Below are 12,599 nucleotides of genomic sequence, written 5' to 3' on the forward strand. Positions count from 1 at the left end.
TTATAATCCTGTAATCCTCTGTTTACAGCGCTGCCGCCGCTGCTGCTGCCTCCCCAAAGCTCAAGAGCTTGACCATGTAGGTTTCCTGTCACACCACACGCCTCAGACAGCTTCAGGGCACCGTGCGACGCCGCCGTGCGCTCACAGCGGCGAATCCAGACATAAAGCACTCGGTGTAGCCTTGGCCTCGATCACTCTTCTCACTTAGCCTGAAGCGACACGTCTCTCTGAAAGTTGAAATTGATGCTTCACGCCGTGACTCGGCTTTGTTAGTGGCTACATCAAACTGTTTGACCTCCCTAGAGCGCTGCGTCACAGAGCTTTGCACTGCGGGTGGATCGGCCACGTAGACCATGCCTCTCTGTTCGGGTTCTGTTCTCCACATCACCGAGTAAAACCTGCACATGCATCAGTGTTAAAGATGTAGATTTGAAGAAAAGAGTCATCACAGACATTCAGACAAAAGAATCAAAGGCAGACATTGAAACCTCTGAGCAGGGCTGCCATGATCAGTTTTATCTCAGGTTGATCTGGACATAAAAATATGACTTTAAAAGAATAAAACTTGGAGGATGTCTTTCTTTAAGTACTTAACACCTACAAAAACGTACAAAAAGCGTGAGTGCGTAAACACGCCTGACCTCACTGTGTGAGAAAACAGCTGATTTACAGCCTGAGATGTCTGGAGAAGAGCGAGTGAGTTAAAGGCCCTGTATGTGGTTGTTTCTACACATCAGTCTGTGTCAGAGCTCATAGATCCAAATGAAAGACATTAAAGTGTCAGTTATGAACTTAAACATGTACTCTTTCCTTTCCCTCACCTCCTTTCTTTTGGCATCCTTGCCTCCTTCCTCCCATTCCTCTCACCTGACTTCCTGTTTCTCTCCTTTTGTCTTCTGGAAGTTTAAATTCTCTTAAATGTGTCGGCTGTGTGCGTTTTGATTCAGAGCAGCTGTACTGGCAGTCCGCATCATGTTTCATGCTCAATAACTGTGAAGTTAAGTCATTTATTTTCTAAGCTAAGCTCATCTTCTCATGGCTCCAGGGCACCTGAGTAGGAAGGAAGTGCAGGCGTCACTGTCATGGCCTCTGATTTGTTGCCAGTTGAACCTCTGGACTCAGCGTGACAGCGTTTAGTTAATGGCTCAGCGGCCGCATAATGACGCCCGCTGCACCTTTTTTTGCTTTCTTTTAACTACAGCAGCTGCTTCCTCCCTGATTTCACCTTCCTCTGTTTAATGCCTAATAAGGACTCGTGTAAACATCACAGGAGCGTTGTTAATGGCTCGCACGCAGGAGGAGGCTCGGACCATTAAACGTGTGACCAGAGACGACATAATGAATACATGTTTCTGAAGTGAACGAGGTCGTCCGTGCACAAGCTTATCATGTTGGTAATGAGAAGAATTATCAGATGAAGGTGGAGGTCTGCAGGCTCGCAGGCTTCAGAGCTTCTGCAGTCAGAAAGCCGAGCTGTGGGCGGCACCGTAGGGACCTTTTTTATAACGTGGACAAAAAGAAAGTTTAATTGTAACAAACAGGACAAGTAACGTCTCCGTCACACTAGAGTGAAAATACCACAAAGAATTGGTCGAAGCTGAGGTCTCTGATGTCTCAGCCTAATGGGAGTCGACCTGTCTCCAAACAGAAAGCTACCTTTAGCTGCTCCTTCATTCAGCGGCGTCGCCCAGCAGGTAGCTCTGCATGTTCGATTTGCTAGTTTTTACATTACATGCTCCTCCCGTCTTCTCACGGGATCTTTCGCTTGTAGCCAGTAATGTCTCCAACCGATACCGGTTTGTCACTCTTAGACCAGTTTAAGAAGGATTTTAGATGGTTGCTGTGTGCAACGACAGAAGACTCCACTCGGATGTTTATGTTCCTGTGTGAAAGCAGCAGAATTGAATTTCTGTGTATGCAAACAGCAACAGACTTGCGATATTCCCAGATTTATCCCAGTTATTATTGATCACATGACCACATTCAGTTCCAGACCAATAGCAGACTGACTGTTGAGTGGTTGCAGACCTGCTCCCGGTCTTTAAAGGCATCGAGATCACATGATCACTGCACACAGTGTGACTGTAGCATGAGCTTCTCCTCCGTTTCTGATCATCTGTGAAGTTACGAGAAGTGTGAACAAGTGTTGTCGTGTTGTAGTTTCAGCTGTTTAAAAATCGAAGTGCATGAACACCAACTTCTGTTTTTCCTTCTTCTTCTTCTTCATTTTTAACCCTCTCTTTGTTTTCCTTTCACTTACCTGCTGTCCCTGTTTAGTGAAAAAGATGGTGATGAAGTATTTTGTAGTAAATGTCTCGGCAGCATACTAACAGTTTATCCTAACATCGTGCTTTTTAGGGAGGAAATGGCGAGGGAAATGTCCGAACTTCTGGCTCGGTGGGTAGAAACACTCTATGTGGATCACACCTCAATGACCAATCAACTCACTCTTTGATCAAAGTTAATAGAAAATTTTAATGAGAATTGAACAAAAACTAAAACTGAATCATTTTTTGATTGTTGATGATCAAAAGTAAATTGAGCAGTGTTGATTACAGGGTTAATAATAACTATTTAGCCTCCACTGTAAAGAACATGATTTATTTTTCTTTTGTGATTTTGAAAGTCGGCCGTGTACACGGGGACGCCGTGGCCCGTTAAATGTCACCCAGCTGTTATTTCCCGCCTCCATCGCCCGGCCGCCGCAGAGGCTCCAGCTGCTCCTGTTTTTAAGATTTTACAGATAAAAGCTGTAACTTTCAGAAAAATGCAGAGTTAGTGGAGGATTTTATGCTGCTGCTTATTAAAAGTCCAGCTCAGCTTTAAACGTTGAAATGTTCACTTCATCATTTCAGAGACAAAATGATTTTGATCTAAATTTCTTTACTGTCCTGATATGTTAATGATAATAATATTTATTTGGAAATGTAAATATTTTAGTTTAAAAAAATAAAAATAAATTTACTAAGAAAACCTTTTTAGATGTTTTGGATTTTTGGAAGCAAATAAAAAGTAGTTTGTTTTCTCTCAAAGCGCTGTTTTAAAACAGGGTCCAAATGCTTTATTTCCAACAGTTTTTTTTCTTCTAAATTCAAATTCGAATTTGAATATTGTCTCTTCAAGATGTTATAGAGGCGATATGTCTAATATGGTTAGAAAACCCACCCACTTACTCTCTAACGAGGGGCAGCCAGTCAGAAGAATGTTGGCCCAAAGTGGGAGGAGCTAAAATGTTGCAAACAGAGGATGAACCAAAGGGCTGCTCTATTGGAGTCCAGGAATAAAAACATGGAGCTGGGAATGAGCCGAATAAATCTCCTTCAAGGTTTTTCTCTTTGGTCTCTGACTGGATGTTAAAAGGAGGGTGATGCGTAGCAAACAGCTGAGAGCACAGTCAAACCTGGACCTATGAGATAAGGACACAGTGCATGTGCTCCGGCAGGTGCTGCTCAGGTGGTACACCTTTTGATCCTAATGCTGGAAAGCATGGAGTACAGAGTTCCAGATCTTTGTCTTCAGCCACACAAACAGCTTTTTTCTGTAATTACCTCTGCAGATGAAACACAATTGAAACACACTTTGAAACACATGCTCCTTTGAAGGAGCAACTCGAGTTCCAGTGATTTAATGCCCAAAAATGTAAAGCCATGACTTTAATAGAGATTTAGAGTTCAAATTCTTCCTCCTGAAACTCCACCACAGAGAGTTATTCCACCTTTAACCTATAGCAGGTTAAACTGTCGGTCCCGTCAGATTACTGCGAGCATACGCTGTTTTCTGCCCGTGTTCCTGTCAGCATCCCCGCTGCTGTGAATGAGTGATGTCAGCTGAAGCCGTGCCAGTCCCTGCTTCCCGTGTTCGCCTGTCTGCGGTTAATTGGCGACAGGAAGCAGGGGCAGAAGGTGACTGCAGCGCTTGGCCACTTAGCACGCCAAAGTCACCACGTGCTTGTGAAAACACGCTCAGCAACCCCGGGTCTGAGGCCCAGCTCGGGCTAAACATGAGATCCAATAGGATTAGAGGAGCAGCGGGGTCCCGCCTCCAACTTCCCGGCGTTCTAAAAAGGGCAAATCCAGGTCACGGATTAATCAGGCCTGTCAGCAGCGCCGCAGAGGAGCGAGCAGCTGGAGGGTAGCCGCTGTTCTCTGCTGTCAAACGGTCATTCATAATTTAACAGAGCGAGCCGTCACGCTGTGGCGGCCACACGCCGACACAATGGAGGTGCTGTGTGGCTTCCTAGAGACTGAAACAGCATGCATTTTAATGATGTACTCACACCTTCTGTTCTTCTGGTCCTCTCCTTCTTTATAACGCTGCTGTCTGACACCCTCAGTCCTCCTCACCCTGACGTTCATAATGAACCAGCAGCTGTTTAAAGAACGTGGCGCTGCTTCTGTTCCTCGTGGAAAACTGGTTCCTGTCTCACCTGGTGACTTTCACCTGGGTGGAGTTTACTATGTGGGATGCGTCACTGACTGTGTTTCCATGCACCCTAATGAACTATTCAAGTCACAATCAGGCGTTATAGAACACATCCGGCCAACAAATCGTGGTTTGTCATCACTTCTGTGCAAAAGTTAAGGCCGTTCATCTCCATCAATTCAGTCGTTTTTGTCATCATTGCTTTGGGCAAACATATCCACCTCCGGGCTCCAGCGGCTGTGAGCCATGTTTCACTGCAAACGGTTGAAATATGAACCAAACTTCTGTACACCATAACTTCATTAATGATCAATAACCGTCCCACTTATGCTTCACACATCAGAAAAAAGAAGAAAACATTTGAGTTGCCTGGATGTAGAAAACCTTCCCCTGCGTTATTTTTCTTTTCTGAGATGCCGCTGTTGGGCTGTGCGATCATTTATCTCCAGGACCCAAAATTATAAATGTTAATAAGAAATCATTAAAATCTGATCCTCGCAATAATCCATCAAGTGTGCAGTTATAAATGGGATTTAGGTCCAGATATCCTGCGGCTCCTTTACTGAAGATTAATGGTCGAACAGGCCCGTTGGAGGCTTTCAAAAGCTAAAATGGAAATCAAGCTTTAATGCTGGATGGTTTTTTCTACAACCTGGCAACTTAAGTCATTCTTAGTTACAGATTACACTATGAAACATTAGCAGATCAGTTCCAGATAATAATAAAACCATTAATTACAGAATTGCAGGTCTTTATAAATGAATGTTCTGCAGGTCTGCAGCATCCTTTGCCTCTGAAGCCACCACTTTAACTAATCTTATATCTGCACAAGCTAGAGAAACCTAATAACCTCAGTTCAATGGACCTGATCCAGAATTCCTCACAAAGAGCTTCTTTTCAGGACTTTTAAAATCTGAAACATGACTGAAGTTTGTCTCAGTATTTTAAGATTGAGATAAATGATCCCATCCTGTACGTTGAACAAAGACTTGATAATTTGATTTCTTCACTGGGTTGCTGAAACAATTCGCATCTATAGATGGCTATCACGTTTCAAATTCTTAGAGACTTCTGGGAAACACTAGATTGAAGTTTAAGAGCCGTATAACAGAAACCAACCCGAAACCTGCCCAGTCAGATACTCAAACAATGTAAAGGGGCCAGTGTAGATTGGAGGCAGGTAACCATGTAGGCCAATAAATAAATAAATAATTGACTAATACGCACAATAAGAACAACTCGTAAATTTTTCTTCCCTAATAAATTTGTGACTTTTATATCATGGATGGATGGAAAACCTATGAAGAATCCAACTGGGTGCATGGCACAGTCCTTTAATGACCCTAACAGCGACCCCCTCAGTAAACTCACCGATGTGGTGTCGGTGGAAATGATCACCTGCTGACGGTCCCCCACAGTTCTCAGCTGTGGGTCTATGTCACTCACCTCTTGCATCCTTCTTCTGTTTCCTGTATTAGAGGTCCGCAGGTCCAGGCGTCCAAGGCGGCTGCGGGCACCAAGAAGTACGAGCTGAGCAAGTGGAAGTATGCTGAGCTGCGTGACGCCATCAATACCTCATGTGGTGAGTGTTTTCTTATTTACTGTTGCGCTGATAGTTTTCCAATAAAGATAATTGTTTGACATTATTTAATGGCTATCCACACTTCCCCAAGCATAAACTAGACATTCTACGTGCCATTGTGGGTTACAAAGACAAATTTTCACTCGTTAAATTTTTTTTTTTTATTGGATAGTCAACGTTCTCAGAGGATGAACCACTTACCAGAGGTTGATGCTTGACAGCTGCAAGGAAATTATTCAGATAACTGACAGTACACATATTGAGTACCTTAACGTTCCCAAAGGATGAATCTTTCCCATTTTGGACACAGTGGGAGCTTCACCCTGGTGCCACATTCAAGTTGAATTAGTTTCATGCATTGACCTTGTGCATTTTGCTCTGTCGAGAGAATCAAGTCCAGACTTTGCCTTTTAAGAAGTGCTTTTCAAAATAAGATCTCTTTAATAATTTATCACCAGAAATCTGTGATTTTCAACTCCAACTTTTCAGCCTGTCAGATTAGAGATTAAGATTGTAAATGATATAAATAACCTTTTTTTTTTACCTTGCCTTGAAGTATTAATATGTAATGGACATATTTACTGTGTATATTCATATTCCCAGAGGTTGAACCTTTTAGATTTTAATGAACCTGTAATGTCCATTGTTGTCTTCTAAAATTCCTAAACTTTATGTTAAACTCAGAGCTTCATGTCCACATTTTCCTTAAATTTGATGTTCTCTGTTCCTTTGTTCTCACTGGTACTTTAAAGCTACTTTCGTGATGGACTTCTTCTGGAAACTGAGCAGACTCTCCTTAAATTTTTTAAAGTCACTGTTCTTGGTCCTCAGAGGATTAATAATGGATCCGGTAGACATTTCTCCAGCACTGCTGTGAGGCGAAATATATTTAAAATGGCTCAATTTGACTGACAGACTTGAAAAATCCTAATTTTCTCAGAATGTTCATACTCCTCAGAGGATGAGCTCTTTGATTTTTTATTTTTAAACTTTTTTCCATTATCAGCGCGCTTGGATAGAAATCTGATCTTTAACGGTGCAATGACAGGCACACTGATGGGAATTGCTGATTGTATTCACACTCCCTAAGAAGACAGACCGCTGTTATTTTTATCGACCCCATGGTCTTCCTTTGTCCTCGCTCTGAGAATAGCTAAATGGTCGTAAAGGCTGTTTGTTCTGAGTGAAGAGTTCACTCCTCTTGTTTCCAGCAAATGGGCAGCTTTGACAGAATTGTTTGCCACCGCTCGCTTTCCACACCACTTAATTTTATTTTTGTAAACGCCGCTTCATTTTATGACCACTTCTCTCGTGTGGGAGTGAACTGCCGGTCGAGCAGAACAGAGGACAACTCTTTTAGCCAAACTCATCGTGATGATACCACAGCTGTAGCAGGTGCTTTGTCAAACAGAAGAATTTCAGTACGAGGTGATATCACTGTAACATATCAGAGTGTCGAACCTACTCAACCTTTACACTGACATTTAAAAAGCGGCTGATGATCCTATCCAGAATATGTAGAATGTGTTACCTGTGCCAAATTTGACTGTTATTGAATTGTTGTTATATAATTTAAAAATGTTAGAGGAAAAAAAAGTGTGATTTCATATTTGGACCTGCACAGACAGGAAAGAGACCCAAAGGCAACAAATACAGATATAATATGTCTATATAGGTCTTTTTTTAAGGAATATGTTCAGTTACTACGTAATGATAGCAGCGAGGCTGCTGGTTTTAACTGCTGCTCTGGCTGATTTGCTGGTTTAGCTGTAAGGACAAGAGCAGGAATGTTCTTCTACCATAAAAGGCCAAATTTTTACCCTTTAATGTTGTGTTGCATCAGTTCATTGAGGTCTGCAGGGATTTGTTTATGTCCAGTTCTGTCAAGGTCCTGCACCAGTGTTTAAATCAGGTTGAGGTCTGGACTTCGGACTGTTGGGGCACCTTGATTCTTTGCTTTTTCAGCCGTTCTCCTGGAGATTTGCTGCTTTGCTTGGGATCATTGTTCTTCTCTGTGACCCAGTTTGGTCCAAGCTTTATCTGTGGCACAGATGGCCTCATGTGTCTATAGAGTACTTTGATATACAGTTCATGGTCCACTCAGTGACTGGAAGGTGTCCAAACCATCATCCCTCCACCACGGTGCTGAAAGCTTGTCTCAGGTGTTTGGGCATTTCCATTCAGAAATTATTTGACTTAATAGGCTTCCAGTTTTTCTTCAGCTTCCATACCAACTGGTGGATAAAGAGGCCATAGGTGCTGGCTTTGCCCCTCAGCAGGCTACCAGAAGCTGGACAATAGGAAGAAAGTGGTCTAATAAGCCTCAGAACCCTGTTTGAGGTGTTACTGCTGAGTTGGACGGCTGTAAAATTGTAGCTTTTGTCATCAATACACAAAGCAGTTCCTGCTTTATCTAAGATCTAAACATGTCTTCCATCCCTGAAGCCGTTATCTCAATGTACAGGAGGTGGAACATCCAATCAGGGGACTCTGATAGTGGACGAACAAACTTTCATCCTTGGTTTGATTTTGATTCACTTATAAAAGAAAGTGAAACTTAAAGAAAACAGCCAAGAGGAGAATATCCGCCTGTTTCCTCTCTTTCTTTCTCAGTTTAACCTCAGAGATCACCTGTCCTTATCCACGCAGCAGGAAGCGTGGAGGACTGGGACAAGGAGGGTCGACGCCCGCCGGCTTCTCTGAAATGAATGTGCTGAGAGTCGCCTGCGGGCGGCCGCATATAAACACATAGAATGACTCGGTCAGCGTTTAACAGGCCGCTCACCTCCCCAGACAGAGGAGGGGATCGCATACTGATGCGATCACGTCCACAGCTACGGATCATCACGAGCAGCAGAATAAAAAAGTCCAGCGTCGAGGGCCTGTTGACACGCAGCGTATTCTGCAGAGGTTTCCGCTCGCCTCAACAAACGGAGGATGTTTTTTTTGTTCGTCTGGCGTTACCTAAGCACTTAGTGTGCATTATGCATCTCATTGCTTGGTGTTAGCCTTCGCACTCTGGATGATAAATTGAATGTGTGTGTTTTTCTTTCTTTATTTCCTTTCTTTCTTTATATATTACTGAAGTCATTTATCTGAATCGTCCAGATGAAATGTGTGCTTAATGCTGCTGCCTGCCTTCTCTCGGGGCGCGCGCACTACATTGATTATGTTGAGATGAACATCAGCGCCGTGTGTGGGGGAATCAACAAAAGTTGGTCCATCTGCCAATATTAATTATGTGAGTTTTAACGGTTCAATAATGTGGATTTTTTTTGTCAACAAATTGTACTTTTTATGGCCAAAGGTTTGTGGACATAGAGAGCTGTATAATTGTACCCTAAAAAGTTCATAAATAACATCTATGTACATAAAAATCCACAGAGAAGATTTGTTTTTCCAAAATGTTAGCAATCAGGCAACCCAAACCAGCTGGAGAATTTAAATCTACAGCCACAGATAAAGCAAACCAACCTTCACTCAGTGCTTGCTCTCTGACAGCTGGTGACTAGTGGCCATGGCCCTGATTGCCCTTTAACCCTGTGGAGAATTTCTCATCCTAAATGCTTAGGAAACAAGCGGGGAAGTCACTGAGGGCGATCTTGTCGCTGGGCCTGTCACGTCTGCCATCCAAGGCCCGGATTTCAGTGACCTTCTACGTCTTATGGTCGCTGCTACTCGTCCTTATACTTGTGTCTGCCTGTTAAAAGGCTATAATCCCTTTATTTGATACAGCCTTTAGCCAAACACCGTCTGCTGCCTCAAGAAAACATGAATGAGGGAGTTTAATGTCAGGTAACTTCTGTTTAATATGGATTCCCAGCACCTGGTCCACTGCAGCCTCTGTGATTATGCAGTAAGAATTAAGCCCGGTTGACGGGATGTCGGACATCCACAGAAAAGGTCTGAACCAGTGAATCGGTCAGCCGTGCGCTGCTTCAGTTTGTGTTCACCCTCTTTGCTGTTTCAACCTTGAGGCGACTTTTGTTGTGATTTGGCGCTATATAAATAAAATTGAATTGAATTGAACATGACAGAAACAGTGAAAGCCAGCTCAGTGAAGAAATGGTTTCCCCACTTAAGTAAGAACAGAGCTCGGATTTTAACACCGACTTGAACTCAAACCTGATGACTCAGTGGCTGATTGGAGGAAGATGTGCAGCCAGCACTAATCAGAAGGTTGTTGGTTCGATCCCTGTCGGCTCCAGTCTGCATGGACAAGATACCAGCCCCAAATTGGTCTCCAATGCATCAGAGTATGAATGCGTTTGAATGTCAGCTAGTAAGCACCTAAATAAAAAGAGCCGCGAAAAAGTGCTCGTGTGAAACTGTGAATGAGGCGAACTGTGTAAAGTTTGAGTGCTCAGAGTAGCGGTGCACAAGAACCAGCCCACTTTCAATATGTAATTATCACCAAAGCTTTCAGTGCATGTTGTTATTAACTATTATTAAATATAATGGTGGAGTTGATGAAATCGGAAGGACAGCACTGCTTTTTCCAGAGCGACGGGGTTCAGACTCCTGTCAGATTCATGGTTCTCTGTTTGAATATGACTTTTACACAGATTCGTCCAAGTTCTCGGTTCTTTCAGGTTCTCCAGTTTTCAAATCGATGTACGTCTCTGAAATGTATTTGCAGAAGCTGTCAGTATTTCTTCTGCCTGATTTTCTGACCCTGTCTCCTCCAGACATCGAGCTGCTGGCCGCCTGCAGAGAGGAGTTCCACCGCCGGCTTAAAGTTTACCACGCCTGGAAGTCAAAGAACAAGAAGAGGAACACCGATACAGAGCAGCGAGCACCGAAATCTGTCACCGACTACGGTATGACGGGCGCCGCAGCGTTTATTCCTCTGGAGCTGTCTCTCTTTGTGTTTTTCCCACAGCGAGTGAAACGCTTTCTGCATTTTTCATGCACTCTGTACAAAAACAGCTCTCTCGTTTGCAGATTGACGTTGAAAGTACCTCAAAGTACCTCAAAAACATTTTTCGAACACTTCTAACTCCTTTTGTATAACCTTGTGGCCACAAAGGTCTCTCATCCATTTAATCTTTCTCTCTTATGTTTAAACTTACACTTGAAAGAAGGAAACAACCCGAAGCTTTACAGGAAGAGAGAAACACACTGAGCCTTGAACAGCCTGCAGGTCAGAGGTCACAGAGGTCGACTTTTGTTTGGATGTGAAGGAGTCTCAGATTTGTGCAGAACGGTGAGACGGATTTGGTTTGTGCACATTTATAAATGAGATCCTCTGACCTTAAAGATTCCTCTGAGCGATTTTAAACCTCTGAAGTCTCCAAAATCTGAAACTGATTCACCGTGCTGGACTCTGACCAAACAATGCCTTCATTTGAATGCCAGACTTGATAAAGACGAGCACTTCGGTCTGTCGGGGTCGCTGACAGCTTGCCGTGATTGTCAGTCAGCAACAAGACGAGCAAATGGACTCAGTCTCTCACCTCTCCACCGCCATCGCCTCATTTCCTTGTGCCACACGTTGAGTTGTCATGACGACAAAGAGCTCTTATTCAGAGCTGTCTATTGTGTGCACTGCTCAGACTACAGATTGGTCCACGAGCCCCCACACGCATACTCTCTTTTATCCCTCATCCTTCATGTGAGAGTCACAGCTTTTGTCCTGCTGCTGCTTCGACTCCGGACATGTGACATGTGCAGCCGTCAGAAGATCCGGCTTTAACGGTGGCCGTGGCTCCGTGTGTGAAGGTGATGACATGTATTTATAATATCCGATCCCCAAATCACTCCCAGGGTCTTTGACGTGAGCAACCCCCTCTCTGGTTTTCTGTCTAACATCCACACTCATTAGCACCACGTGTGTCAGTTTTCACACGTGGTGCTGCACCGCTGTGTTGCACCAGAGTGTCGACAGAACCATCATGATGATTTATGCTTGCGTAGAGCTTCAGATGTAGTCTGTATAAGAGCCTGCTGCCCGTCACCAGGCGATGGGGTTTCTATCATGTTGGTACTGGTTCATTCTAAAACCGGAGGAAACGGCAGGACAAACGTGGCAGTACATCTTCTCGTGCTCTGCATCGATGTGATGTGCAACAGGTTACGGAGCAGATGCAATGCAGACGCAGATTTAAAGCCCCCAAAAGTTTTAGATTTGATGAGTCGCATATTTATGTTTAGTTACGTGTAAAAATCTGACTCTCCGTTCCTCCGTGTCGCCCTTTTTCTCGTTGCCGCTGCTGAACACGCCTCACTAACACCTGACTGAGACATGATGTCGAAGCGCGGTGCTGTCTGATACCGTCAGTGTTCATGTCTTCATTCTCATGTTCTCATTCATCACTGTTATCATAAAGTGTCAGTGTTGCATCACTTCCTGTGTGTGTGTACGTGTAACCTGGCATGTTTACTTTCAGATCATGCACCACCTGTGAAAACAGCATGTAAGTGGTCCTCTAGTGTGTAATGCTACTTACACCCCGCCGCCATTACTAACCCCTTCCTCCCCTCCCGCTCAGCCCTGGGATCGCTGCTGGCCTCAGGCTTGTGCTTTCGCTAGTAAACGTACTTTTTTTCTGTGGTAGGAGTAGGAAATAGATGGTGGATGGGTTTCCGTAGCAAC

At 43.8% G+C, this 12,599-nt stretch overlaps 1 protein-coding gene across 3 annotated transcripts in view; it reads left to right on the forward strand.

The window, feature by feature from the left end:
• LOC146692539 (unconventional myosin-VI) overlaps nt 1–12,599 on the forward strand; it is a 156,626-nt gene that overhangs the window by 133,141 nt on the left and 10,886 nt on the right. Inside the window, exons 30-34 of one of the 3 annotated variants that reach the window (XM_085432657.1) lie at nt 29–76; nt 2,359–2,397; nt 5,901–6,004; nt 10,693–10,824; nt 12,394–12,420. In XM_085432657.1, coding sequence (XP_085288783.1) covers nt 29–76; nt 2,359–2,397; nt 5,901–6,004; nt 10,693–10,824; nt 12,394–12,420 — 350 coding nt within the window. The remainder of the gene's footprint in view (nt 1–28; nt 77–2,358; nt 2,398–5,900; nt 6,005–10,692; nt 10,825–12,393; nt 12,421–12,599) is intronic. The other 2 variants (XM_085432658.1, XM_085432659.1) reach the window with 2 other exon arrangements.

Source organism: Copadichromis virginalis, linkage group LG15 (genome assembly GCF_057382275.1).
Source record: "Copadichromis virginalis isolate Kocher_CV1m ecotype Utaka linkage group LG15, C_Virginalis_male_GT1.1, whole genome shotgun sequence".
Taxonomy (NCBI): Eukaryota; Metazoa; Chordata; class Actinopteri; order Cichliformes; family Cichlidae; genus Copadichromis; species Copadichromis virginalis.